This window comes from Vespa mandarinia, chromosome 4 (genome assembly GCF_050613455.1).
Source record: "Vespa mandarinia isolate Hongniang chromosome 4, ASM5061345v1, whole genome shotgun sequence".
Classification (NCBI taxonomy): domain Eukaryota; kingdom Metazoa; phylum Arthropoda; class Insecta; order Hymenoptera; family Vespidae; genus Vespa; species Vespa mandarinia.
The window spans coordinates 5,433,143-5,460,538 of NC_140813.1; the positions used below are offsets into that span (position 1 = coordinate 5,433,143).

The 27,396-nt window shown below is 36.6% G+C and overlaps 2 protein-coding genes across 2 annotated transcripts in view; both read left to right on the top strand.

Annotated features, from left to right (window-relative positions):
* Nucleotides 1-1,203: 1,203 nt before the first annotated feature.
* Nucleotides 1,204-2,444, top strand: LOC146873055 (uncharacterized). Its single transcript, XM_085656506.1, has one exon. It carries the CDS (start codon nucleotides 1,217-1,219, stop codon nucleotides 2,318-2,320), a length of 1,104 nt encoding a protein of 367 aa, XP_085512632.1. The 5' UTR covers nucleotides 1,204-1,216; the 3' UTR covers nucleotides 2,321-2,444.
* Nucleotides 2,340-27,396, top strand: part of Mid1 (calcium-permeable channel component Mid1) — a 41,592-nt gene continuing 16,535 nt past the window's right edge. The window contains 1 exon segment of the mRNA XM_035876080.2: nucleotides 2,340-4,814. Within this exon segment, the coding sequence (XP_035731973.2) occupies nucleotides 2,340-4,814 (2,475 nt within the window).

Genomic DNA, 27,396 nt, shown 5'->3' on the forward strand with positions numbered 1-27,396 from the left:
TCGCGTTCATCGACTCGTCGAATTTGGACGAGACGCTTTTTAACAATCCGTTTGGTTAAGCAAGTGGTTAAACCGTTATATGGATCAGACAAAACGAAAGAAATAAATATAGGATCTCGTACGTGAGAGTATGTACGAGTGAGCAAGCGAGGAAGCAACCGAACGAGCGAGCAAGATAGAGAGAGAAAAGTAGGACGAACGAGGCTGCGAGGGGTTCTAGTTCCTGGAACGACCGTTCCCATTCTGGGTGCGCGGAGAAGCGGAGGAGTTAAGGAGGAACGATCGAGCAGGGACCGTCTCTCCGTCCGTTCCTCGTGACAGCCGATTCGACAGCCGCGTGTTTTGTCGCGTAATCACTCTCAGGAAGAGAAAGCTATTAGCGTGTTATACACTCCCGTGATCAAAAAATATATTCATGATCCCTGCTCGACGATACAGTCGAAAGTTCGTTTTCCTGCAAAAATCGAGCTCTTTAAGGGCTGCTCACAGAGTGGAAAAGAGGCGTGCGCGCGCGCCCGCGCGCATCTTCGTGCGTGCCATCACGATCCGGGTGTAGTATAGCGCGAGTGCAAGTGAAGTGCACCCTAACCTCACTTTCTTTTTTTTCCTTTCCATCTCTCTTCCTCCCCACCCCCTTTTTTCCCTTTCTATCATTCTCTCTTTTTCTTTTCAATCTAAAAGGAAGACGCGACACGCGCCTACTTTTCAATGAATATTTCTTTTTTCGCTATCGCAGCTGTAAAGGAGACCGTATTTATGTGTTGGGTAAAAAGATATTAGGTGGTCTAGATAAGTGTAATAGCTGTGGTCAAGGAAAAATCAAACGGAATAAGAAGATAATAGTCAAAGGTGTGTAAGAAGATCGAAGAGAACGAAAAAGAAGAAAAAGAATAAGAAGCCGAGGAGGTAGTTTTCGCACGGGGGTGTGTCCATGAAGTCTCAAGAGTTGAGTTCGTCGTTAAGTTCGTCACGGTGGTGGTGGTGGTGCTCGCAATCGTGCCGGCACCGGCCGTGATCATCGTTGACGACGAGGACGAAGAAGACGAAGAGGAGAAGGAGGAGGAGGAAGAGGGGCGGGAGGAGGAGGAGGACAGAAACGTGCGAGTAGTCGTAGCGGAGTGGAAGAGGAGGTGTTGGTGGTGGTGGCGGCGGTGGAAGAGGTGGAGGAGTAAGAGGGGGAGGAGGAGGGCGCATAGCCTCGCGTGCAGGATGCAGCATGAACCTCGGTGTCCCGTATCGGGAGCTCGCGAGCCTCGGCAGGGGGACTACGAGGACGGCGTTCGTGCGCTTTCGCCGCTCGAGAACTCCTGTCGTCAGAGTCGTCGTTATTCGACGTTCCCCTACGCTCGACGTTCGTACGAAGAGACTCGCTCGACCCGGTGGCACGTTCACGCGAACGACAAGCTACAGGGAGAAAAGGAAGAGAAGAAGAAGGACGAGAAGTCGGAGGAGAAGGAAGTGGAGAAGAAAGAAGACGAGAAAGGTGGTGCTTCCAGGACGGTGGTCTCGGTGTTCGGCCAAGTGGCGTGTCAGAAGGAAGAGACGAAAGTTACCATCGACGAACGACGACGCATTATCCACGATCATCCTGCCTTCTTCCCGCCTTTATCAGCCTTACCCGAATCAGTCCTCGTTGTCGTTACAACGGTGGCTGCCGCGGCAGTCGCGATTACCACGAGCTCGATCGTTACCGTGTTGGTGGTGGTACTCGGCAGTGCCGTTTCTCCCGCAGCTATCGTCGTCCCTATTTACGGACGAAGAGACTCGCGGTTGTTGGCCCAGGGGAACTTCTAAGGGCCCCGCTAACCCGGACCGTTCGAACAAGTCCTCGAAGCTGGCTAACGGCACCGGGATACTTTCGAGCGGGGCTGAGAGCACCGTTGACCAAAAGGAAGGAGAGAGAAGAAGAAATTGGACCAGGAGTAGGAGTAGAAAGAATACGAGTAATACGCTTAGCTCGTTTACTTTCGGTGGCGAGGCCGGTGGCGAGGTCGGTGGCGAGCTCGGCGGCAGCGGAAGGACGCAGCTTAGCCGCGGGAGAAGAAGCGGGCTTAGGCCTTGGTGGCAGCGATGCGGGGCCCCCTGCAGCAAGGAACACGCGACCCCAGCACGGATTGTCCGCGCGAGTTCGCCACGACTCCTTCCTCTTATCATCGTTTGTATCATTATCGCCTACGTTATCGCCTCACGTACGTTCTCGCTTCCTCGCCGATCCTCGTTTCGATCGGTGGACGGAGGAAAGGAAGGAGGACTCCTTCGGAAGCATCATCGGGGAGTCTCAGCAACGACGAGAACGACGTGGAGAACACGGGGACGTTAGAGTCCCCGATCTCGTGTCCATGCGGCTCGACTCGCCCGGACTCACGGGACCACCCACGACGACGAGAGGAAAGAGGAAGAGGAAGAAGAAGAAGGCGGAGGAGGAGGACGACGAGGAGTCTCGCGTCGTCTATCGTTGTTGTTCTCTCTTTCGTCGGATCGCAACCCCTAAACAAGAACGACGTGGCAACGTCGTTATCGCCGAGCGGCAACGTCAACGACATCATCGGCATCAGCATCAGCATCATCGCCGACAACAACAACAGCAACAGCAGCAGCAACAGCAGCAACAACAACAGCAACAGCAGCAACAACAACAACAACAACAACAACAACAACAACGACGGCGACGTCGTCGACGTCGAAGACAGCAGCTGCACGGAGAACACGAGGACGGGCCAGCAGCTAGAAACGCCACTGCCTTTCGCGCCTCTCGCCACCCTCCTTTCCGCAGTGTGGTGCGCGCGCGTTATCACGCGGTCACACCGACCTTGGAAGCCGAGCAGGGAGAACGCCGAGCGGATCGGCTCTCAGCGACGCGACCACAACGACGACGGTGGGCTGTTGCTCCTACCTCCCAGTCGAGAAAGAAAAGGGGACTCGCTGGACGCCGTAGAAGATCATCTATTTTCAACGATCGAATCTTCCTGCGTGGTTACACCGTCGAACGTTTCTCGATACGCTCTTATCCCGCGTCAAATGGATTCGCGAACAGTGCGATTTTTCTCACGGGTACTTCTTCTTCTCTTGATGTGCTTGCTAACACTGCCTTTAATGACGACGACGATGACGAGGACGAAACGGAGAATATATCGTCGTGCCGACGGCCGACGATGGACGCATTCGTCGAATCCTCGTCGACGATCGAGATCGATGCTACGCGATGTCACTCGTGGACTATCAAAAATAGTGGAACCGGAATCGGAACGGACGACGCAACCGTCGTTAATCACTGTACATCGGCTCATTTATCAAACGCTGACAAGAATAGAAAGTCTTCCAGCTATCGTCTTCAACGAGAAGAGAATCGAAGCGATAGCTTCGAAGAACAAGGAAGAAGAGTCATCGTCGACGACGTTGACTTTGAACGTGAAAGAAAGAGAAGAAAAGAAAGAGAAACTCAAGGAAACAACGAGTATCCTGATGGATTTCCACAATCGACTCATAGTCGGAGAGAAGGAAATTGGTCGAACGAATCTAACGCGAATCTCAGGATCGCCCTCGAGGAGAGTATTTCGAGAATCGCGTATCGCCGGCGTCAGGAGCAACAATGTCAACAACAACAGCAACATCACCAACAGCACCGCCACCACTACCATCACCATCACCACCAACAACAACAGCAGCAGCAACAGCTGCCTCGTCGCGGCAGGAATTACGGACTGCTCCTTCTCTTGTACCTCCTGACGTGGCCGTTGTTGTGCTCGAGCAACAGTTCGAGCCAACATCCTTCCCCGGCTGGCTTTGGACAAAAGGTGGATACCTACAGCAGGGGTGAGAACCTCATACGGGAACGAAACGACAGCGATAGAAATAATAGCAACAACAGGAACAACCACCACAACAGCAACAGCAGCAAAACGACACCGAGAGGCTCATCGTTGTCTTTATCGTCCAAGAACGCGGTGCAACAATACGTTCAAAGCGACGAGAACGATCAACATCGTTATCGTCAGGAGGCAGACTCGAAGGCTCAACAAATGGAAATTGAAGAGTTTTATCAGGATCAGCAGGCTATCCCTGAGACCACTGACGCGCATCCTTACAACGAATACGCTTGGGAGGTGAACCAGATAAATCCTTGGCTGTCGGCCTGCGATCTGGCTGGTCCAGCGCCGGCCGATCTTCAGGGTACCTGTGGTCCACCAGAAGCTCCAAAGATCTGTCCAGGTCCATGCAAATTAAAATCGCAAGGAAACGAGCCCGAAGCTGGTTTCGTCCAAGTTATTAAGAAACTAAAAGCTATGGAGCAAAAATCGAGGGCAAGGAAGAAAGATGGTGATCGTGGTAACGATCTTCATAACGAAGCGAAGGAGCTGGCGAAGGAAAGGAAAAGGAACTACGAGGATAATGACGATAAGGATGGCGACGAGGTGAAGCGCGATCGAGCTAAGCCCGATGATGGCGAGCGGGCGGTTCCGGAACAGTGCCTTTTTTATCTCGAGGAGTCGCACAAGAGAGACATCTGTCGGGACGATTTCGGCCGGGCCAGTACGAGAAGTTTTTTAACCCCAAGGGAGAATCGATATTGGTTCATGAGTGGGTTGCGTCTGCGGCATTGCTGCGAACACGCGGTGGTCAACGCCCTGGCGCCTGGTAAGGGAGGCCCGCTCGAGGACGTGCTAAATGGCGGCCGGAAATGCGCCGATGCTTTGGAAAAGCTGTTTCTCGTCGACCAGCTCGCCGCCAGATTACACTGCGAGTTCGAGGAAGTCCTGGCGCGCTACGACTGTGCCCAGCCGTACTCGGTCATCCACAATTGCAACCACTGCAAGGTATAAAAAGTTCCTTCCGTGTTACCATTTTTTCATATGTTTTCTTAGAAAGAGTAAAAATCTAGCCTTTCTGAGAATCTCTATGGGAACGAACATGTCTACTTCCTTATACTAACATCTGTACGTTACTATAGATCTGGAAGATCTACAAGAATCATAAGATTTCAAGATTCCAGATTGATATATACATATATATATATATATATATTAGAGTTTCGCAATATTGCTAAATCTGCAACATTAACAAATAGCAGGAATTCTTCCAATGAAATGTTTAGATCTTTCTCTCGCTCTCTTTCTCTTCTTCTCTATCTATCTTGAAATTTGTAATTCGTCGAAGAAGACCATTCTTGAGGAGACCATTCGGTGTGGCCCCTTATCTATAATGATTGCGTCTACCCAGGCCGAATCTAATTTCCACGCTGATTGTGAGAATGGAAATCACCGGTGTGCCCTGGAAAGTGGCACTTCGTCGGCAAATGAATTAACGAACGGCTGTTTCTCGTTTGGCTGATAAAGACCAGTTTATAAATTGCTCTCCCGGAGTAACTCATTCAGCGAATGTCAGAACTATTTCCAATTATGCTATATCGACATGTCCGCTTTGCAGTTCGCTTTTCATATACATACCAGCATAGTATTGTCGACGTTGGCAATCGACTTTGGACACCAGAGATACGCACTTGTATACGCGAGGCATCTTTATTAATAGCTCGAATTTTCATCGATTAATTTGTCATTCTTTTTGATATATTTGCCTTCTTTATTTTATTGTTACACGATCACTATAGGGTCATTTAAAATGAATTCAATAAATCACAAAGTATTGACATTTATTTGTCTACTCTCATTTCGATCATTATAAATACCAACTTAAAATATACTTTTCTTTGTCACTTCGAAGATAATCTCGGCTTCCGATGATTCTCATTGAAAATTGACGAAAGCTCTTCGTAGAAACGTTATTGGTTCTGCCATAACAAAATCATCCATCGTCTATTTCAAGGAATACCTATGTCCACGTAAAAAGGCCAACATCTTTTTCGACATCTCGAAAATAAGTCGGCATTATAGCTTAAAGAATATGGCAAAGGTCAAGTCGAGATTCCTTTATCTTTTTCATCCACATGTCCTCCATTTTTGAAGGATCCTTCGTTCGAGAAAGTCGACTTGGTCCATTCTTAGAAAAGTAGACCGGTGCTTTTCTCTAAAGTGAATCGTCTCGAAGGAGACTAAATTTGAACTGGAGATTAAAATAAATAGAAAGAATCCGTTAGTAAGTTCTCATATTAAGGCACAGACATTACCGTGAAAAGTAGACGTTGCTCGATATCGATTTAAATGTATTCTTATCTTGATCCCTATTACCAGTTATTTTATTACCATCATCTTCCTCGTATCAATACATTGGTGACCCTATTGTTATATTTGTCAATATAGTCTTCTCTTATTAACATATATATATGTTAAATGTCTCACTTAATGAGACGATCTTGTTACATATACCTAGTCTACCTACATTATTTTTCTAATTCCTTTTCGTAAAATTAATTTATACAAATATTCGTTAAACCGATCACATTAAAAATAAAAATTAAAATAAAACGAATACCGATCGTTCGTCGAGAAAGACTAGAATCGATTAATGACGTTGTTCGTTAACAAAACATTTGTATTTTCCTTTATCGTGGCTTTATGAGCATATCAGCTCGTTCGAACACGAGAATTCCTAGGTTATCGAATTTTCGTATCTAACACACATGAAAGTCACGAATGAAATCGACACCCGTGTGATTTCAATCACCCTGATATGCCATGCAGCTATCATTACGCAAATAGAAAATGATATATCGTTGATGTATATAAGTGTCCTTTTAACCGGGAAAATATTGCAATTAGTTTGATCTTCGTTGATCATTGACGATCGTCGATCGAAAAAGATCAAGAAAGCATTTATATTTTATCTTGTAAATTTCGAATTTTCCAATCTCTTAAAAAAAAAAAAAAAAAAATAAAAATAAACAAATAAAAAAGAGAGAAGGAAATTATTTCCAAGTCGTGATCATTAAATTTTAATCGTTTTATTAATAGTCAAAATTTCAACGATTCTACGTAATTTATGAAATCGATCGATGACGATGACGAAGATGACAACGAGGACAACAATGACGACGATAACGACGAAGACGACGATGACGACGACGACGATGAAATGCTATGCAGAAGCTATTTATCGAGTTTCGTTGAAATTTATGCGAGATTAAGGTTCCGTCGATCGAGTTACAACGACATATCCGCTCGTTGTAATCTTGTGCCTCGTGGCATCTTACCCCCACTATCATCGTTCTCTCTCCTCTTTCCACGAAGGGCTCTGCAAGGCGACGGAAAGTCGTTCTAGTGCTGATGCGACGTAGTGGATTCAAGGAGGGAAAATAGGTAGATAGATAGATAGATAGATAGATAGATAGATAGATAGATAGAGAGAGAGAGAGAGAGAGAGAGAGAGAGAGAGAGAGAGGAGGGAGATAGGGTTAGATATAAACCAAGGTGGATAGACGTATAAGCTAGGTTGTGGCACCCTTAATTGAGATCATCTTACCACAAATAATTGCATCTATCTTCGGCTTGGCATCGGCCAACTTCTCTCCTTCTATCTATCTAACACATACGTAGGTATACATACTTACACCTACAACATGTGATGGCCCACATAAAGTGTTGTTATGAACTGATTCTCATCTAAACCATTATTGAGATTGTCACTTAAAAGTTATATTTCTTTGCTTTAAGATAAGACATGGATTGAACGTATTTAATATGAAAAATATTGCATTGATGGCCAAGGTAATAATGAATTAGGTATTATCGTTATTTTTCATATATCGATCGAATTTAGAAAATTTCACGAGGTAAAAATAAGAGAATCTTATTTTCCTCTTTGTTTTCTTTTTCTTTCTTTCTTTTTTTTTCTTTAGATTACCATCTTCTTCTTCTTCTTCTTCTTCTTCTTCTTCTTCTTCTTCTTCTTCTTCTTCTTCTTTTTCTTCTTTTGCAAAATATTATTCAGAAAGGATCTTATGAATAGAATTAATAGTCATGTTCTATTTAAGAGCCATTGCCACGAAGCAGTCGTTATCTCTAACGTAGATTCAGGCGCTAATGCAAGAGATTAATCGATGGTCAAAGGAGCACAGGGCAAAGTTGGCTGGTTCATTAATCTCCGTTTTCGATCAGGCTACCGTATAGACAGACGACTGTTTACATACTAACGCTCTCTACGTTTGCCTGCTTCTCTTCGGTTGTCACACAATGAAAGCAATTGCAACGTTTGATTTCGACTATCGATAATCATGATTATACCTACCCACAATTCTCCTTTGTCTTACTTACAAGAATGTAAATCTAGTCAAATTGTTCGCAAATAGGTATTAAAAACCTTCAATGAGTATTATTTATATAATCGTTTCAATAATGTACTCTTCAATAAATATTTAAAAAAAAAGAAGAAAAAAAACAATAGAAAAGCGAAAAAATTCGCTGAATTTTCTACTTCATTTTGCGACAGAAAATTTAATGAAAAGTCATTCTATCTGTAAAAAAAAAAAAAAGGAAAAATGAAAAAAGAAGAGAGAAAGAGAGAAAGAGAGAGAAAGAGAGAGAGAGAAAATAAAAAATGAAATACCTATCGTCAGTAGACAAAACTTCCAAATTTATTTTAAAAATCATTTTACCGAACGAATGAACGTTTCACTGTAGTTCGGAAAAATTGGTTGGAAAGTACAATCACTGTCGCTTTCATCGGTGAAAATATGATTTAGAAAAAAGAAAAAAGAAAAAAAAAAAAGAAAAAAGAAAAAAAAGAAAAAAAGTAGAGCGCAAAAAGTCGACGACAAGTTGATCCTTGTAAGGGTGAGACGAGGGGGAACTGGTCGGAGGGGTGAGAATTTCATTCGCATGGCTCGAACAGCTGCTGGTGGAACATCCGTATGGACCAGCACAGTTATTGGATACGTTTCAGAGCTTCCTCCCCAACTTTCTCTCTCTCTCTCTCTCTCCCTCTCTCTCTCTCTGTCTCTTTCTGTCTCTCTCTCTCTCTCTGTCTCTCTCTCTCTCTCTCTCTCTCTCTCTCGTGTAATTTCGCTACGGTGACAATTTCGCGTGTGTCCGCGGTCTAGCGGATTGTGAAATGTCATTCAAGGAACGAACGTGCAAGTGCAATTACAATATAACTTATTTCCACCTGATAATCGATCGTTCGATCGACCGAATTCCAAAATCTCTATTTTTCTTTTAAAACTTCCCTTTTCCTATTTTTTTTCATTTCGATTTTTAATAAATGAAAAAAAGAAAAAGAAAAAAAAGAAAAAAAAAAGAAACAAAAAATAGATCTCATAAATCGTGAAGAAAGGTTGAAAAAAGAAGAGCTTAAGCGTAAAAACTAAACTCTCTTCTATATATATTTCTTTAGCATAATCAATGTAAAAACGCCTTCCAATTACGTATCTCTGTAGCGGTAAAAGGGTTACAGTTTGCAGAAGCAACACTTTTCCTACGTTAGAGTTACGTTACCATGGATGAGCCAGTGCAGTGACACTAGAGTAGTTAATATCCCTGCGACCTGCACTTTTCTCCTCTCTACCATGAGTATATATGTATGTGATATTGTATATACCTATGTATACCTAGATATATATATATACATATATATATATATATGTGGATGTTAAAGTTGTAAATAATCGAACTATCGTTTCTCGTAAATTTGTCGATCGATTTTCCGATAAGTCATTCTTTTTTATCAGAGTTACATATTTTTTCTTTAAAGAGATAGAAAAAGAAAAAGAAAAAGACAAAAAAAGAGAGAGAGAGAGAGAGAGAGAGAGGAGAGAGAGTTGAGTGAATTAGATAAACACATTTATTTAGAATTTGTCTTCTTCGTTACGTAAACGATATCGTGTATACACCTATTCATTATATGCTATTTAATCAACAATTGAATTTCTCCAATCAAATCGATCGATTACACTCTTTTGATAATAAGTAAATATTATCGATAAAGTCTGCTCGTAAGGATTAGTTTATTTATTTATCTAGATGATAACCATCCAGTCTAGCTGTTGTCCCTTTCGCGTGTCATCGAATCGCCGTCCAAGTGTCACTCGGCTTACTAACGATGCTGCATATTAACGATGCGTATATGGAGTTGCGGCCTGTCGCACGCAGACGTCAACCACTTCTCTTCCATCCCTTCGCATCCCACCACTCCCCCTCGATCGACCCTAGAATTTCGCATGTACTCTACCACGCCTCTATCTCGTATGCAAGAGTTGCATATACATACGCTCACGTATTCCGATTTTCTTTGTGACGTATTCATTGTCTCGTCTTGAACAGTTAAAAATTATTTTTTATTTATGTTTATTTAATTGACTTATAAATTAATCGTTCAATTCGATCGTCAAATAATAATCATTTATTAACTATCTTTTTTCCTTTTATGTATACATACGTATACATATATTTACGTTTTATAGTATTTGCTAATTCTTTTCTTTTTTTCTTTTTCTTTTTTATAAATTTCATGATTTTTCAAACATTAACCCGTTTTATTTGAATAATTTTGCAACGAAACAAGAAATTTCCAATTGGTTATATTTATATTATTTTTTTTTTTTTCGTAAAAAAGAGAAAAATCCTCTTTCGGATTTTGATAATCTACGATTTACAGTTACTTTTAAAGATTTATTTCCTCGTTTATCATTCCGTTCCGACGGAAGTCCATTTCAACTTCTTTTTACGATCACGACACGACAGCTCTCTCCCATTCCAAGGAACTAAGTTGTCCCACAGGACTCGCTAATCAATTATTCACTTTCCCTGCGCTTCTTCGCATAGGTATATTCTACATTTTCCAGAGATTATACAGGGTGTTTAACAAAAATTTTATAACACTCATGAACCTTATCTATAATTTCTCGTTAATCTATGTTTAAACATCTTTAATCAATGCAAATAAAGTGATTCGTTAAAAGAATATTTTTTATCAAATTTTTTAACGCGTAACATCAAATTTATCATAAATCTCTTTAAATAATTCGACATATTATATATTATCACATTAATATAATGATACAAATGATGTTTTATAGTTGTATCGAATTAACGTCGTACGTTGTCATCACTAAAAGTTTACCTTTAATTTACGATCAGTTCAATTACGGCCCGACAAAGTTATCGTGAATGAGATTTACGAGGGATTTTTCTAAGTGCAATATAGAAAAAAAGAATAAATAAATAAAACAACAAGAGAGAGAGAGAGAGAGAGAGAGAGAAGGATTAGAAGGAGTGAGTATCACCTCTCATCGAACGTTTTGTTTTAATAAGGATTACGTTTTAAATAAGGGTCACGTAATTATAAATTCAAGATGAATTAATTCCCTTTGTTCAAACTTTATTTACTTTTAATTCATCTATTGATAGATTCGATTCATTCATCGTACAATCATGTGATTCTAAAGAAAATGTTAAAAGATTTAAAAAAGAAAAAAATTTCAATGATTCGTAAGTATAAATCCAGACAACGAATAGTCAAACAATTTCTAAAATTTCATGTTCTTCGATCATGCCCAATTTGACAAATTGCCATCTAATTACGTACTAATTGCATCGATGCGTAATGGCTTGCTAATTTCTATTTCGAAGCCTATGTGTTTCCGAAATTTCAAAGCAAATCATTCTTCGTTCTTGTCTCCTGTCATATCAAACAAATTTCTCTCTAACATTTTTTGTTCGTATATAAATAATATTTAACGCAATACTATATAATCAAATTAATATATTATATATCAATTTATAAAGATATCAATAATCTCGTAAGTTTTAATAAAAGAAATCTTCATTAAAATTCAATCGAATTGTAAAACAATGATCACGATTGATCACGGTTACGAAGTCCGATCGCAAAAGCTGCGGTTTCTTCGCTCGAAATAATTAACGAAATTGACGTCAAAAGAGATGAGGAGAAGAGTGGGATGGGGTGGGATAGAGGGATAAGGGAGGGTTGGAAAGAACGTCTTCGCGTTTCACGATAGCCAAGCAAAAATAGGCTCCGTTGTGCCGGATGAGGGCCGAGGAGAGGCCAAGGAAGGGTCGAGGAGGGTGAAATTAGGGATGGAATCAGGGGATGGGTGGGGATGAGTGCGACAGGTTGCAAGGCGCAATCAATAGTGAGATAATCTTCTCTCTCTCTCTCTCTCTCTCTCTCTCTCTCTCTCTCTCTCTCTCTGTCTCTGTCTCTGGTTCTGATTCTGTCTCTGTCTCTCTATCTATCTCGTTGCTCACGGGCCGTACTCACCACTCGACTCGTCGATATGCAGGGAAGCTCGTTATACACGTAAATCGCAGATTCATCGAAATTATACGATAGAATTCGAGCAGTTGATCGTTCGACAATTCATAAAGTATATCATCATTTTTAGATTATTACGTGTTTCATACTTTATCCTCGGATATATATATATATATTTATTTATTTATTTATTTATTTATCTATTTATTTATTTATTTGATCATTTCGATGTGCTCTGGCAATATGACTTCATTATTAAACGATAACAATGATTATTCAGTGAATTGATTATACGTTATAAATACAACAGGTGAGAAAGATGTGTTGAAATTTAACATTAGTTGTAAAATTATATCGTTTAATTTCGAAATTCGGGCAATTCTAAACTAATATAGTCTATATATATATATATATATATATATATATATATATATATATATATATATTTAGGGACATATAGGCATTAACGTTACTTAATCTTCTTAATTCGTGTTAAACATGATACAGACAATATCCTAAGACATAAATTTTATTCGAAGAAGTGTTCACTTGCAAAGCAGCTTTTCAACAATCAAGAGAAAAATCCACGTGACTTGGAACGAATCGACTGTCGCATACCATTCTCGAATAACCATCCGTTATTTTCGTGTCCATTCTTTCTCTCTCTCTCTCTCTCTCTCTCTCACTCTTTCTCTCTCTTCATTCGAGTACCAATCGAAGTTTTTCTTCTTTTTATGTCACGATTCGAACCAGGCAAGAGTCTCTGTGCTCTACGTCGAATAGTTAGAGGGGTTGGGGATGGCGAAGAACGAGGGTGGATGCACCAACGGAATTCTCGAAGAAAACAAGTAGACCCATATATCGAAATTGAAAAACACCAGGGAATTCCTTTACGGGCTTAACTTCGTGCATTTTGCGCTGAGGTTTCTCTTCTCTCTTCTCTCTTCTCTCTCTCTCTCTCTCTCTCTCTCTCTCTCTCTCTCTGTCTATTTTCCTCTTTTCTTTTCAAGAAGTAAAAGAGTAGAAAAACTGGGCCTTCGTCCAACATATCCTGGCTCCCTATCACTGCACTTGCAGTTTATTCGATACACTTCCTACGAATTCCGATTCCGAGCTCTCGTATCACGTGTTTCTCGAATGAGCAGACTCTGGAATCGATATGAGATTTTGGATATATCGTGCTGTAGCGACTTAGAACGACATCATGTGATTTTTATTATTTCAGAGTAAATTAATCTTTAATATTATTTCTTTACGATCTTAATTGCAACTTGTTTCTTTTTTTTTTTTAATAAATTTGATTTCTTTCTATAACGAACGAAATCATTAGAAATTCGAGGTAATAATTCATTGATAATGTTGTTGTATTAGAAGAAAAAGAAGAAAAAAAAAACAAGAAAAAGAAAAGAGAAGACAACTTTTGTTCTGATAATGATTTAACTTTTATCGTTAAGTTTAGTTATCGAAAATATCGATTACTTCTTCATAGAAACTAAAGCTAGAATAAAGGACTTAGAAAGAAGTTTTATTCTGAAAATATATGTTCTACCATAATATGGCTTTCGGTCGAACATGCGGACAACCTTCGACTCGATATTCCCGATTATTATCGGTTGAGACTTTCGAAATATCAAGAGTCGTGCAAGCGTATCCACGTTGAGTACGTGCCTGACCAATAACTGACTATACTACTGATGATCGAGTAGCGCTTTCAACCGGTTTGAGAGTTTCGGACGTGGTTCTATATAGATGTATACAATACATATACAATGTAAAGGATAATCGAGATATTTGGAATATTTCGAACGACGAAAACTTTGTTAATTTTGTTAAAAATAAAATGGCATCAATGTGATATCAATATACTATCGTAAGTCAATAGTTACGAAGAATATATCTAATAGTTACGAAGAAGATCGATGAAACTTCAGAATCACAAAGTTTTTTCTGAAGTATCGTAGAAGTACTGAAAGGAAGAAAGAGAAAACAAAAAGAGAAGAAGAAGAAGAAGAAGGAAAAAGAAAAAGGAAGGTATAAGAGGAATGAAAAGGAAAGATGAAAAGCTCGGCGCGATATAAACGACATTATATCGTAGATGCGAGACGATTTACGAAGATGTCCATTTTTCTCGATATCGCGTTTCGTACGGAAGTAAAACGTAGGATCAAAGTAAAGAAAAGAAGGATGGTGCACGACTCGATTTATCTGATTGCGGAGCTCGTAGCAAAGGGTTTTAGAGCAAGTAAGAATGAACGAGAAGGAAAGAGAAAGAGGGAGAGAGAAAGAGAGAGGGAGAGAGAGAGAGAGAGGAAAAGAGATAGCTGGATAAAGGAGGAAAAGCGTTGTTTAGGGTTCGAGCTGTAGAAAAGTGGAAATATATAACTAAAAGTCGACTCTCTCTTTCTCTCTCTCTCTCTCTCTCTCTCTCTCTCTCTCTCTTTTCCTCTTTTAGTAAGTGGGCTGCTAGAGAAAAGAAATATACGAGTGTTAGAAAGAGATGAGCGAATAGGGGTGAAGAGATGAGATAGAAGCAGGCTTTCGAAAGAAGAAGAAAAAGAAGAAGAAGAAGAAGAAGAAGAAGAAGAAAATTGCCGAAGGAGTAGTTCTGTGTGACCGAAATGTGGATCAATATCGGAAGCTCCAGGCCGTCTTCGATGTCGACGAGCCCAAAAGCGCGCCCTTTTCGTTCCTTCCACCCTCCTTTCTCGATATGGACCATCCTTACCGAACGAACTAACTATATCGTTACCCGATACATTTCTAATCCTTTATAATTTAAAGATCCGATTTTAGGTATATAAAGTTGATACGCTTGTAACGAGATAATATAACGACGAGAGGATTCTAATATTTCCTAATACAAATTTAATCTCTTCTTAATTAGAATATATTGAGAATATTCAAATATTCATCCTTCGATTCATTTACGAGATGGAGTATAGATTATTACGAAATTAAATAATTTTTTTATAAGATATATTACATAGAAGAAAAAAAAATGAGAGAGAAAGAGAGAGAGAGAGAGAGAGAGAGGAGATAGATAGATATCGTCGGCGCGTTTATTCGAATAAACTGTTGTCGCTTCATCTTGGGGAGAAAAAATCGTTAACGGCAACGCAGACCTCTCTACGATCTCTCTCCTCATTTTCTTTCGAGCCTCTCGCTTTTAGGCTGTATACATATTCTCCGACCGAGCGATTCATTTTGCCCTCGCAATTAAATGCTCTTACCAAGGAGTACAGAAGCACACACAGAGACGTACACAAAAACATTTATATCTACGTATATACCGACGGACTACTCTTATGAGTGACGTCAAACCAGAGTACATAATAAACTTTCTTTCTCTCTCTCTCTCTCTCTCTCATTCTATCTAGCTCTCTTTATTTCTCTCTTACTCTTTCTTCTCCTACGAACGTTTCAATCCCTCGTAAAAGCTCCGATCTTATGAAATTCCTTTCCGATCGTTGTCTAAAAAGACCGTCGTTATCTTTCACAATCTTCCTTCTCCTTCCTTCCTTCCTTCCTTCCTTTTTTCTGTCCTTTATCCGAACTTTGCATTAAAATCATCATCATCATCATCATCATTATCATCATCATTATCATCATCGTCGTCGTTGTCGTCGTCGTCGTCGTCGTCGTTATCGTTATCGTCATCGTCATAGTCATCAGTAATCAGCAAAGAGAAGATTTAATTAAATTTTTATACTATTTCCCCTATATTAGGTATCACGAATAACAAGATTAATGATATTTCACATAAACAATGCATTGTATGGCCAATAATGTCCAGTCGTAACATTCGAAGTAAGGGAGAAAACACATACACATTTATAACATATCAACCTATAGGACATAACAAAGTATAAAAGAGCAAGAAAAGTTTTAATACGACACGCGTGCACATAGGGCGATGTCAGTACTATTCGCTGTCCCTTTTACTTTTGTTCCCCTAAATTTCTCCCTCTATCTTTTTCTCTATTCCTCCCGTCTAACGCTACTTTTCTAGGATTTCAGAGGGAAGAGAAGAATCTTCTTCGAGCAAAGTTTCTCAGTCTAATCATGAAACGATCGTTCTTTCTATCTACCTTTATTTCTTTTTCGAAACGCTCGATAATCCCTAGATACTAAAGTTGCCTTTATTTTTACCCAGTTTTATTGCTTATTGTATTGCTTTTTATTCTTACGTTCCATTATTATTCTCGTTTTTATTTCACTTTCTATTGTTGTTTCGTCGATTTTATTGTGATAATAATTTATTTCTTTCTTCTCTCTTTTTTTTTTTTATTTTTTTTTTTATTTTTTCTTTTTTTTTATAATTAAAATGAAGAAAAAATCCTCTTATGTATTCCATCGTATATATATTATCTGATGTCATGATACGTTCATTCTCGGTCACAATCGAAATCGATTTTCGAGATAATAAAGAAAATCAAGAATATCTATTCCTTGGTGTATCGTAACACACGTAGTTATGCGTCAGAGATAAGTAGAGCGAGAATCGTGATAACGACACGCACACACCTCATGCTTTTGTTCTCTCAAATTCTATCGTATTTTCATGTGGTAGATTTGAATTGCAGGTGATAATAACGTTTAACAGTCCGAATGAAAGCTGATTTTTCAGTCAAAAATTTCACTCCTTTTTTCACGATCTCTATTAGCGAAGATTAAAATTTGTTTGATAAAAAAATGAAGAAAAAATTTTAATGCAAAGTAAATTTATAAAAGAAATTATAATATCCTTTTCTCTCTCTCTCTCTCTCTCTCTCTCTCTCTCTCTCTTTCTCCCTCTCTCTCTCTCTCTCTTTCTTTCTTTCTATCTCTCTTTCTCTCTCTCTAATCATAGGTTAATCATTTTATTTTATACGTGAATTGATAAATTCTTTTGAACTTTTCATAAGTAAACATAATCGAATTTTTATATTAATATTTTATTCGATCGAAAGAGCAATTTTCATTTTTATTTGAAATAATAATGTATAAATGAAAAATTTACTATGATAAAAACTCTTTCCAAAGAATTTAGTTCAATGAGATTAACGACATTCGTATTTCGCCATGTCGAAAGGACGAATGATTATGGTCTATTACTAGTATAGTAACTGCGACACGCTACATGACCATTGTTGAACATCGTCGAGGATACGTGCTTGGAATGGTTAACAGACCTTCGAAAAACAGTTTGGAGGATGAACAACCAATTTCCTGAGTCGAATTCGTGAGAATTAGCTGATCTTCAATGGACTGTGAGGAACAATTCTTAAAATCTTGGCAAGATATTTCATCGGGTTTTTATATTACTGTTTAGTCATATCAAAAAATATTCCTATTTTCATTAATCTTTTTTTATTCTCGTTTACACATTTTAGCTCGGGTTATTAAAATATTTTTTCGATTAATCTTTTTCTTTTCTTTTTTCCTTTTTTTTTCTTTTTTTAATTCTTTTTTTGTTCTTTTTTTCTTTTTTTTTTTTGTTCGTTTCATTACCGTTCGCCCAACATTTATAAACGTGTCCAAGTTCTAAAATACGAACCAATATCCGCTTAGCTATCACCATTCAGCAGTCTTACTAACTCTTTCCGAGTTCTTCTTCTTCTTTTTTTTTTTTTTTATTATTCGTGTCGTGTAATATGAAGAAAAGATCGGAACAAGAGGGGTAGATAGAGAGGGTAAAAGGGTATGAGAAAAAGGACGACGGTGACGTAACATTGTTCTTTTTCAGTCTCTCTCTCTTTCTCTCTCTCACTTTCTCGTAACGGACGATATACGAGTCGTGAAAATGTACAGGGCCAACGATAGTAAGGTCGCCATGGGAGTACTGAATGCTTCTGTCGCATTACGTTTCTCATCTCCAATGGCCGCCATAAAGATTAAAAACTCGACCATACGAGAACGAAGTTTCCCGACCCTACGCGTTAGAAACGTTGAAAAACCATACCATTGGAATTTTATTATGTAACTTCGTTTTCCTTTTCCTCTTGCGAATTTATCTAAACGTTCAAAAATATCACCGAGATTGCTCTTTTGTAATAAAAAATTTCGACCAATTTGATTATAATTTTTGGATATTACGCGTAACTTTTAATTATAATATTCAAAACTCCAATTCGATTATTTTCAGAATGATTATTCTCAAAAAACCAAAAAAAAATCATCTTTTTTTTCCTCTTTTTCTTCTATTCTTTTTCTTTTTTTTGTCTTTTTGTCAAATCGGTCAACATGAATTTACATAGATTTTTGACCATTAAATGCACATTGTTGATACTTAATAAATTATTGTACGTAATAAAAAATTTCAAGTACGTTCGACGTTCACGAAAGAAGAAAGGGATGGCAATTTTTATTCTTTCTTCTTTTTTCTTTCAAAAGTGACACTAATGCGTTTTCAGAGACGGTCGGAAAGAGATAGAAACCGAGGTCGAAGAGGGTCCAACATGTCCGTCTATCACCTTCGTATTCTACCTAGGCATCTCTTACTCACTCTGATTGATTGTACCTTACACGTTGTAGCAGCCGATCCCGAGCGTCTTGCTTTTCCCTTTTCCCTTGCTTTAACATTGTTATCTTACACCGACAGCCCATTCTATTCTATGCTTTCTCACCTTTTCTCTCTCTCTCTCTCTCTCTCTCTCTCTGTCTCTGTCTCTCTCTCTCTCTCTCTCTCTCTCTCACTTATACACCATACCATAGATGGTGCGGACGACCGTGGTAGCAATTAACCGATCGGTAGACGCGAGGGAAATCTTCTGAGTCGCTGGCTCGAGTGAAAGTAATAGGAGTAAGCAAAAAAGAAAAGAAAAAGAAAAGAAAAAAACAGACAAGAAAGGAAAGAAAAAGAAACAGGAAGGAAGGAAGGAAGGAAGGAAAGGAAAAGAAAGGAAAGGAAAAGTAGAGAGATATAAGAAAAGTAAGTTATTAGTCACAGATTTGTCTTTCGTAAATTTTCATTCTACTTTAGCTTTGAGAGAAAGAAAAAAAGAGATACTTTTTTTTCCTTTTTCTCTTTCCTTTTCTTTTTCTTTTTCCTTTTCTTTTACTTTTCTTTTCTTTGTTTCCTTTTTTTTTCTTTTTTTTTTTTTTTTTTTTTTATTCTTTTATTCAGAATCAATGACACAATTTTTCTACTTCACGTTGTCTAGAAATTTACTTTATTTCTTTTCAATGTCTTTCTCCAATCGTCCGGAAAGCTTTAGCTTACATATAAAAGTTCAATTCGATTTGAAGAAAGAGAGAAATAAAGGAGAAACTAAATGAACGCGAATGCCTTTCGTTTATCTTCCTCGACGATCGAGCATATCCTGTTCTGAGTCGATGTCTCACGAAGGTAAACGATTGGACGTCGCGTCGCTCTTTATCTTCCATCGCTTTTCACTAATTCTAGTCTATCGATCTATCCCCGTTTTCTGTTTACATACAACCGACCAACCAACCAACGAACCAACCAAGCCGACGTATCACCTTGATAGAGAGACCATGCAAATCATGGACTCATCTCCTCTTTCTCCCTTACTCCCTTTCTCTCTTTCTCTTTCTCTCTCTCTCTCTCTCTCTCTCTCTCTCTCTCTCTTTCTAACTTCGTCGTCTAAATCCCGATAGAAAATCCTACCATGAAAAATTCCATTGAGTCACTCTTTTTATATAATATAAAATAAATGTTTTATTATTTATATCATATATATTAACAACATGATCGTACTCGCAAATGAAAATTAATAACTATCGGATTTTGGGACTAGCGAAAAGGGAGATAGAAATTCTCCTGGTTTGTGCGGCCTGGAATGAATTATGAGAGTGGTAGGAGAGAAAAGCGGAGTATAGAGTGGGAGGTGGGAGTAGGATGGAAAGAAGGAAGGGGATAAAATCTCGCTGGTGGTGATCGTGTTAAATTAATTACATTGCCGTATAGGAGAAACAAGAATAAAGGCTGTTGGATAAAGCAGTACACCTGTGAGCGAGAGAAAAAGAAAAAAGAAAAGAGAGAGATAAATGTACTTCGTGTCTAGTTAAAATCGTTATTTTATATTAACTATATCTAGTATACTTTAAGTATATAAATATATTTAATAAAAAATTGAAAGCTAATTAACTAAACCAAAGATATATTATATATATATATATATATATATATATATATATATATGTACATACGTGTACTTGCATTTATTAAGTTTACATGGATAATACGCGTATATATATAAATTATCGAGAGAAATTGCGTTAGAAAATATGGAATGATTTTTGTGAGATTACAAAAGTACCGTTAACTATGAAGATATTTCTATGTATAAATATCGTCATTGTTGACATTATCATTTAACGAATATATATTGTGTTTTATATTATATCATTTAGAATACAATGTGTCTCGTGTACATTGACTTGCTACGTTTTAATCGACTTTCAAAATAATCAAGATATATATATATATATATATACATATACATATATATACACCACGATCGTAACGTCATAGAATGTTCAAGTCACATGGCAGCATCACATTGTCGCATGTGCATCCTTCCGATTATCGATCCACGCAAACAACTACATCCCCTTTTTAAAAAGCTTTTCAATCACTCTCTTCACGAATACTTTTAGCATCTTCGTCGTCGTCATTTCTAACTTATTCTCAATATACTTGTTCTCTCAATATTCTTTGCTTTGGGAGAGAGAAATTATTCAGGACGACGTATGTAATCAAATCTACGAACGATTCGAGATTGAAAAAATATTTCAAAAAAAGAAGAAAAAAAGAAAGAAAGAAAAAAATTATAACATATTTGATAATTTGAAAAGTTCACGTATGATTTTAATCTTATTGTATCTCATCGTTATCGATTTAGTCGAGCTAACAACTATACGAGAAAAATTTCCTTTTTCGTGTTCGGTATCTAAATAAAATACTATAGGCACATGTAGCGAATATATAATTTGAAAGTCAATAAAAAAATTGATTAGTCAAAATTAAATCGTCGAATCATGGAGATACTCTTCGACAATTTGAAATATACGTCATTGAAAGGAATAAAAAAATTATGTATATATAATATTCGTACATAATTAAATACAATAATTTCATCAAAATCGTCGCTTTCAAACGGGTTGAATTATATAATATACGTTACAAAAAACAAGGTACATATAACAATAAAAATAAATAAAAAAAAAACGATGAAAAGGAAAGGAAAAACAAATTTTAATCGTAACAAATAAATACAAAGACGACTTAATACGTCGACAAAAAAAAAACTTGAATTAATTAAATTGCCCATGTTCGAAATACGATGTTCTCTCTCTCTCTCTCTCTCTCTCCCTCTCTCTCTCTCTTGTTTTTTTTCCTTTTTCTCTTTCAGTCGCATTACTTGAAACATTTATCCACCTATCTGATTTTCTCTTCTCGTCGAACGATCTTTTCAGTTCTTCATCTCTCTCTCTCTCTCTCCCTTTCTCTCTTTTCTCCTTTATGTTGCTGCTTATCCTAGCGTATAATCGAACTGCCTTTGGCACGATGCCGATTGTATCTTTGCTTTCGATGGATCAAACCCGATCGAAGGATATGGCACGATGCTTCGAATTCTTAAGGAAGTAGGCGTTCCTCGATTCGATGGATTTGATGAACGATACACTATGAAGCATATCATTATATATTAGATATTATTATCATTATTATCATTATTATCATTATTATCATTATTATCATTATTATTATCATTATTATTATTATTATTATTATTATTATTATTATTATTATTATTATTATTATTATTATTATTATTATTATTACTATTATTAATATCGTTATATATTATTGTTATTATGATTATTATTACTAATATTATTGTTGTTGATAATATTATTAATATTATTATCGTGCAATCATTATTATGGTACGCCAACAATATATTTTATTTCTTTATTTATTTTCCTTCTTTCATTTTGTATTCAATTTCTTAAGATGATTTTTTTCTCGTAAAAGCTCCAAGAAATGACGTTAACGATACACGATTATTCATACTTTATCGAGCAAACATATGCGAAAAATTTTAACGATTAAATGCCTCATAATAAATTACATTCGTGTTTTTATATCGAAGATTTTTATTATTATTATCATTATTTATTTATTTATTTATTCATTTATTTATTTAATTATTATCGTATTATTATTTTACATTATAATCATAAAAAAGTATGAAAAGATTCAAGGAGCCCTCCATAATTCGTTGTCTTAATATTTTTTTCACGGACAAATGAATTCCTTTAACATCCGTCCAATAAATCCAACAAAATGGACGCAACTTTGTAGATATTATTATCTCTTTAAGAGGAACTACGTAGATCGTCTGGAGCAACCGCAGTCAGAAAGAAAGTTACATTAAAACGATTAAAGGACGAATCCCCACCGGTCGTATTCCGTTTTTATTTGATTAAAAGGATCTACTCTTTTTCGCATTATGGACGAGTTTCGATGTAAAGAGAAAAGAAAAAAAGACGAGAAAGATATGATCTCTCTCTCTTTCTCTTTCTCTCTCTTTCTTTATTTACTTTTAATACCGACCGAAATTTGTGAACAAAAGTAAAGGCAATGAGAAAGAGACAAAGAAAAAAAGAGACAAAGGGAGAGAGAGGGAGAGAGAGAGACAAACAGAAAAGAAAGGAAGTAACTGCTGTAATCGATGACGATGAAGGTGGAAATAAAATTTGTGGACGAGCAGAAAATTTCATTCAAAACTTTAGCTCGTTTGACGAAAAAGAGGAACTACTAAAAAAAAAAAAAAATAAAAAGAAAAGATCTAAAAGAAAAGGAGAAAAAAAATATATAACACAAAGAGAAACATAAAAACGCAGCTTCAGGTAGTTCGTGCTTGTGAAAAACGCGCGCGTTTTTCATACGTTCGTGATCGTAACATTTGGCTTATTTCCAATTACATACACTCACACAGGAACTGTGAGAAGGGAGAAATATCTCGATTTTATTTTTGAAAGCGAAAAAATGAAAAAGGGTGAAGATACAGAATGTTTCGTTCGAGTTTGTAAACCCAAGTTTCAAGATGATGTGTGCGTGTGTATATATATATATGTATATACATATTTTTAAAGGTTAGATATATTAAAAGATTAGCTAAAAGTATTCTACTTTGATTAATTAGGTTGTAACATAAATTAGTTCGGTTGCATGTTCTAATTCTAAGTAAATATAATCGAACTTATTTATGTTAGATAAATATCATACATATACATATTTTTCTTTCTCTTTTTTTTTTTGTTTTTTTTTTTATATTTATTAATCATCGACAAAGTTAATAGAGGGTTCCCCGTAATTATATACTCGTGTAAATACAGGTTAGATCATTACGAGGAGGTTAATTATTATCGATTAATATTTTTGCAATTCTGAGTGATCCCCTATTAATAGCACTTTTGAATCTTTGTGTATAAGTGTTTTATTATATGTATATAGGAAAGCAATTTCTATAATGTGTTACGATCGAACTTGTTGTAAACGAGATTGTATCATTTTCATGATAGTTAACCGATCGATAGAACCATTATATTTTGCATGAATTTTCCATGAAAAGCATTTGTAACACCCGTTCGATTTTTCTCTCGGAAATATTAGATACATGTATTCAACTTAATAATACTTTTTATGTATAATAACTAAAGTTCTCCAGATACAACGTTTCGTTCGAATGACTTCGAAGTTATTTTGTACGATCTATAAACCTGAAAGATTAATCGACTTCGAGAAACACGAAATCCTTTTAAAATCGTAACTACGTACACTTATTTCTCTTCTCATAAATTATCCCTTTCATCCTCCATCCTCCTTCCTCCGTGACCCCTCTATTCGAATCCTCTCTTCTTTCCCCGTCCCCTCTACCTTCCGCCCAACCTTATTTCCATCGACAAGGATCTCATTCTCGTTTAAGCGTGTTCGACGTATTTTTTTTTCTTTTTTTCTTCTTTCTTTCTTTCTTTTTTTTTCCAAGATATTCTCGAGCTCGCCTCGAAACGTTTTGCGTAACGAGCACGAAAGTGCAATCAGTCTAAGCCTGTTGGATGTAGTTTGCGATATCCAATAATCGATGAAATTCCTCGCCGCAATGAGAACCAAAAGACAGAGAAAGAGAAAGAAAGAGACAGAGAGAGAAAGAGAGAGAGAAAGAGAGAGAGAGAGAGAGAGAGAGAGAGAGAATAGGAAGGAAGGTTGGAAAGGGAAATACAATAAAATCCCTACTCAAGCCTATTACAAGCACGGAAATACGGGTAATGTAATTATACGACTTTACTGTAACAGCCGTTAAGGATTTTGTCATCGTCCACATAGACTTTTTGCCAGTGAAAGCGTACGCCAAGCTCCATTTGCTTCGATAGGGTTAAACCACGTTCTAAAGTTCGCCATGTGTTTTGTATATCTTCTAGTATCGATAAGCAATCCGATTTGACGTACTTGTTGTGTGAATTTTTTTCTCTCTTTTTATTCTTTATTTTTTTTTTCTTTTTTCTTTTTTTTTTTTTGGTATATGGATTATGGACCACATGAGATTTAATCATTTGTTTTATTTTTTGTTCTTTCCATCTCATTCCCTTTTTTTTTTGTTTTAATTAAAATTAATGAATCAACGACAACAAGACAATTCGGAAAAAAGTATGTAGAATTTTTTGAATAATGATTTCTTTCGGTTTTAAGAACTTTTTTCTTATTCCCTTTTTTTTTTTTCTTTTCTTTTCTTTCGATGATTAATCATTCTCACGTTCGATGACACGCTATTTTAGTAAAAAAAAGTAAGCGAGACTAGTAAAAAGTTTTTTCCTATTGTCCTCACGGCGAAAGTGGTACGTGGTGCTTCATAATAAGCCATTAGCATTTCAAGAAAGACCAGACTAAAACCGTGTTGCTTAACATTTTCTTACAGAAGCTACAATATCTTCTTCCTTCTTCTTCCTTCTTCTTCCTTCTTCTTCTTCTTCTTCGTTCTTTTTTCTTTTTTCTTCGTTCCTTTTTCTTTGCAACGAATTTTAATGCAATTGTTAGACACACGTCGTGAACTTATTTCATTTGAGAATGTAAATGAAAGAATGAAAGAAATAAAGAAAGAAAGATAGAAAGATGAAAAAGGAAGATGAACGATCTAATTTTTATCTAAATTCTCGAATGGATAATCTAATTTATCTATCTTCTTTTTTTTTTCTTCTCATCATTACACTAACATTTTTTGTATAATTTAGATGTTTGCGGATCGAGTTTTCTTTTTTACATACTCTTTTATTCAGGGAAATTAATATAACGACGAGTCGTTAATTTTGTTTTTCCGCATTTTATACAATTCATCTCGGTTATTCTTTTTCTCTCTTTATTTATTTCTCCTTCTCTTTCTCTTTCTAATTCTATTCTATCTATCTATCTATCTTTTTTTCTCTTGACAAATCGATAAGCAAATTACATGGGAGTGGCCTAGCGTTAAATCAAATACAAATATCGTTCTTCTTTAAATGATAAATCTTCCTAAACTGGTGAGAAATATGACGATGTTATAAACAAAGGGCACAATTTTATCGAGCTTTGCGTTTCATTCAACTCTCCCTTGAATACATGCTATCGTCATTATCTTTGTCGTTTTCGTCATTATCATCATCATCATTATTATTATCATCATTATCCTCAACTTGATAATGTCATTTGATAACATTGATTTGATAACGTCATCGTGTTAACCATAACCAATCATATGTTAAAACGTGACTAAGTCTCGTGTAAAATTCGTTACTTTAAATAATCCTACTAACACATATAACACCAAAGGTATAATAAATCATAAGATACATAGATACGTAAATTACATAGTCACGATATGAACGGAATAAGGGTGGAATGAGTTTTGAATTGTAGAATCGAAAAAAGATGAAAAATATGAAGAAAGAAAGAGAGAGATAAAGAGAGAGATAAAGAGATAGAGAGAGAGAGAGAGAGGGAGGAAGAGAGAGGGAGAGAAGAAATATTTTACGGAGCGAAAAATTCAAAGCGGAAAATATAAAAGAGGGAGCGTGGCTGAATAATGGCAAAACGTTTTACATCGAACGTTGTGGAGAACGTAAAGCGAACGTTATATGTTTCTGAATCCACCATGCTCAACGATTCAATGAACCCGATAAAAATTTCGAATTCCACGGAAAATATTTCCTATACTTTTCTCGAGTCACGTGAAATGTAAATTGATAACATTAACTAATAATATTGTTATAACTAATATATACTAGTATTTACATACTTACTTAATACGTATTTAAATATGTAAAATGCTTTCTCTAAAATAAAATGCTTTCTCTAAAAACTAATATCTGCCAAGATTGATTTAATATCTGTCTTAAAAAAAAAAGGCACGTTCTAAACGTCTTATTCGTTTTTCTAAATTTTTATTTCTAAATAAATATTATCAATATTATTATTATTATTTTGTGTTGTCTTTTAAGCCTTTAAGAAATTTGTAAGAATCAATCCAATACAAAGAGCCCGTTTGTGAAAAGACATTATAAATAAATTGTGTAATGGAAAGTAGATTATTGTTATTAAAGTGGAAATTAAATAAATGACTAGGCCATTGTGGTACTATGGATTGGTCTGGCCTATTGATTTTAGACTTTGGTCATTTGCTATTTTCAGAACCTTCAAATCCGTTATTATTATTATTATTATTATTGGTATTATTATTTAAACGTTTAGAATCGAACCTTTAACTCAATTACTACTTGATTACTTACCCTCGCTCAAACACTTCGTGTTTCGAATCACTCGATCGATTTTACCTCACCTAATAATTCTCAGTGCAATGGTTTAAAATCGCGTCGAATTGGCCGCCTTTGAGTATTAGGATAATAGACCGTTTAAGGGTTGCAAAAAGAAAGAGAAAGAAAGAGTGAAAGAAAGTAGTAATAGAAAAGAAAGAAAAAGCATGACTAAGTACTTCTCTTAGGGTTGTACTCCTTCAATCACAGTCGAAAACTCACGTGAAGCTCTGTGTTCATAAAGCCTAGCATCATTCTCACCGATTATCCTTTAATCCCGTTCTCTGTCATAAACATAAGTGTTCTTACCTAGACTTTCATATTTTATACGACCACCACCAACCTTTTTGCCTTCCTATCTTCTCTCTCTCTCTCTCTCTCTCTCTTTCATGCTTTACTTATTTCATAACTTCTTTATCATCTGCTTAAATATATATCGCCCAG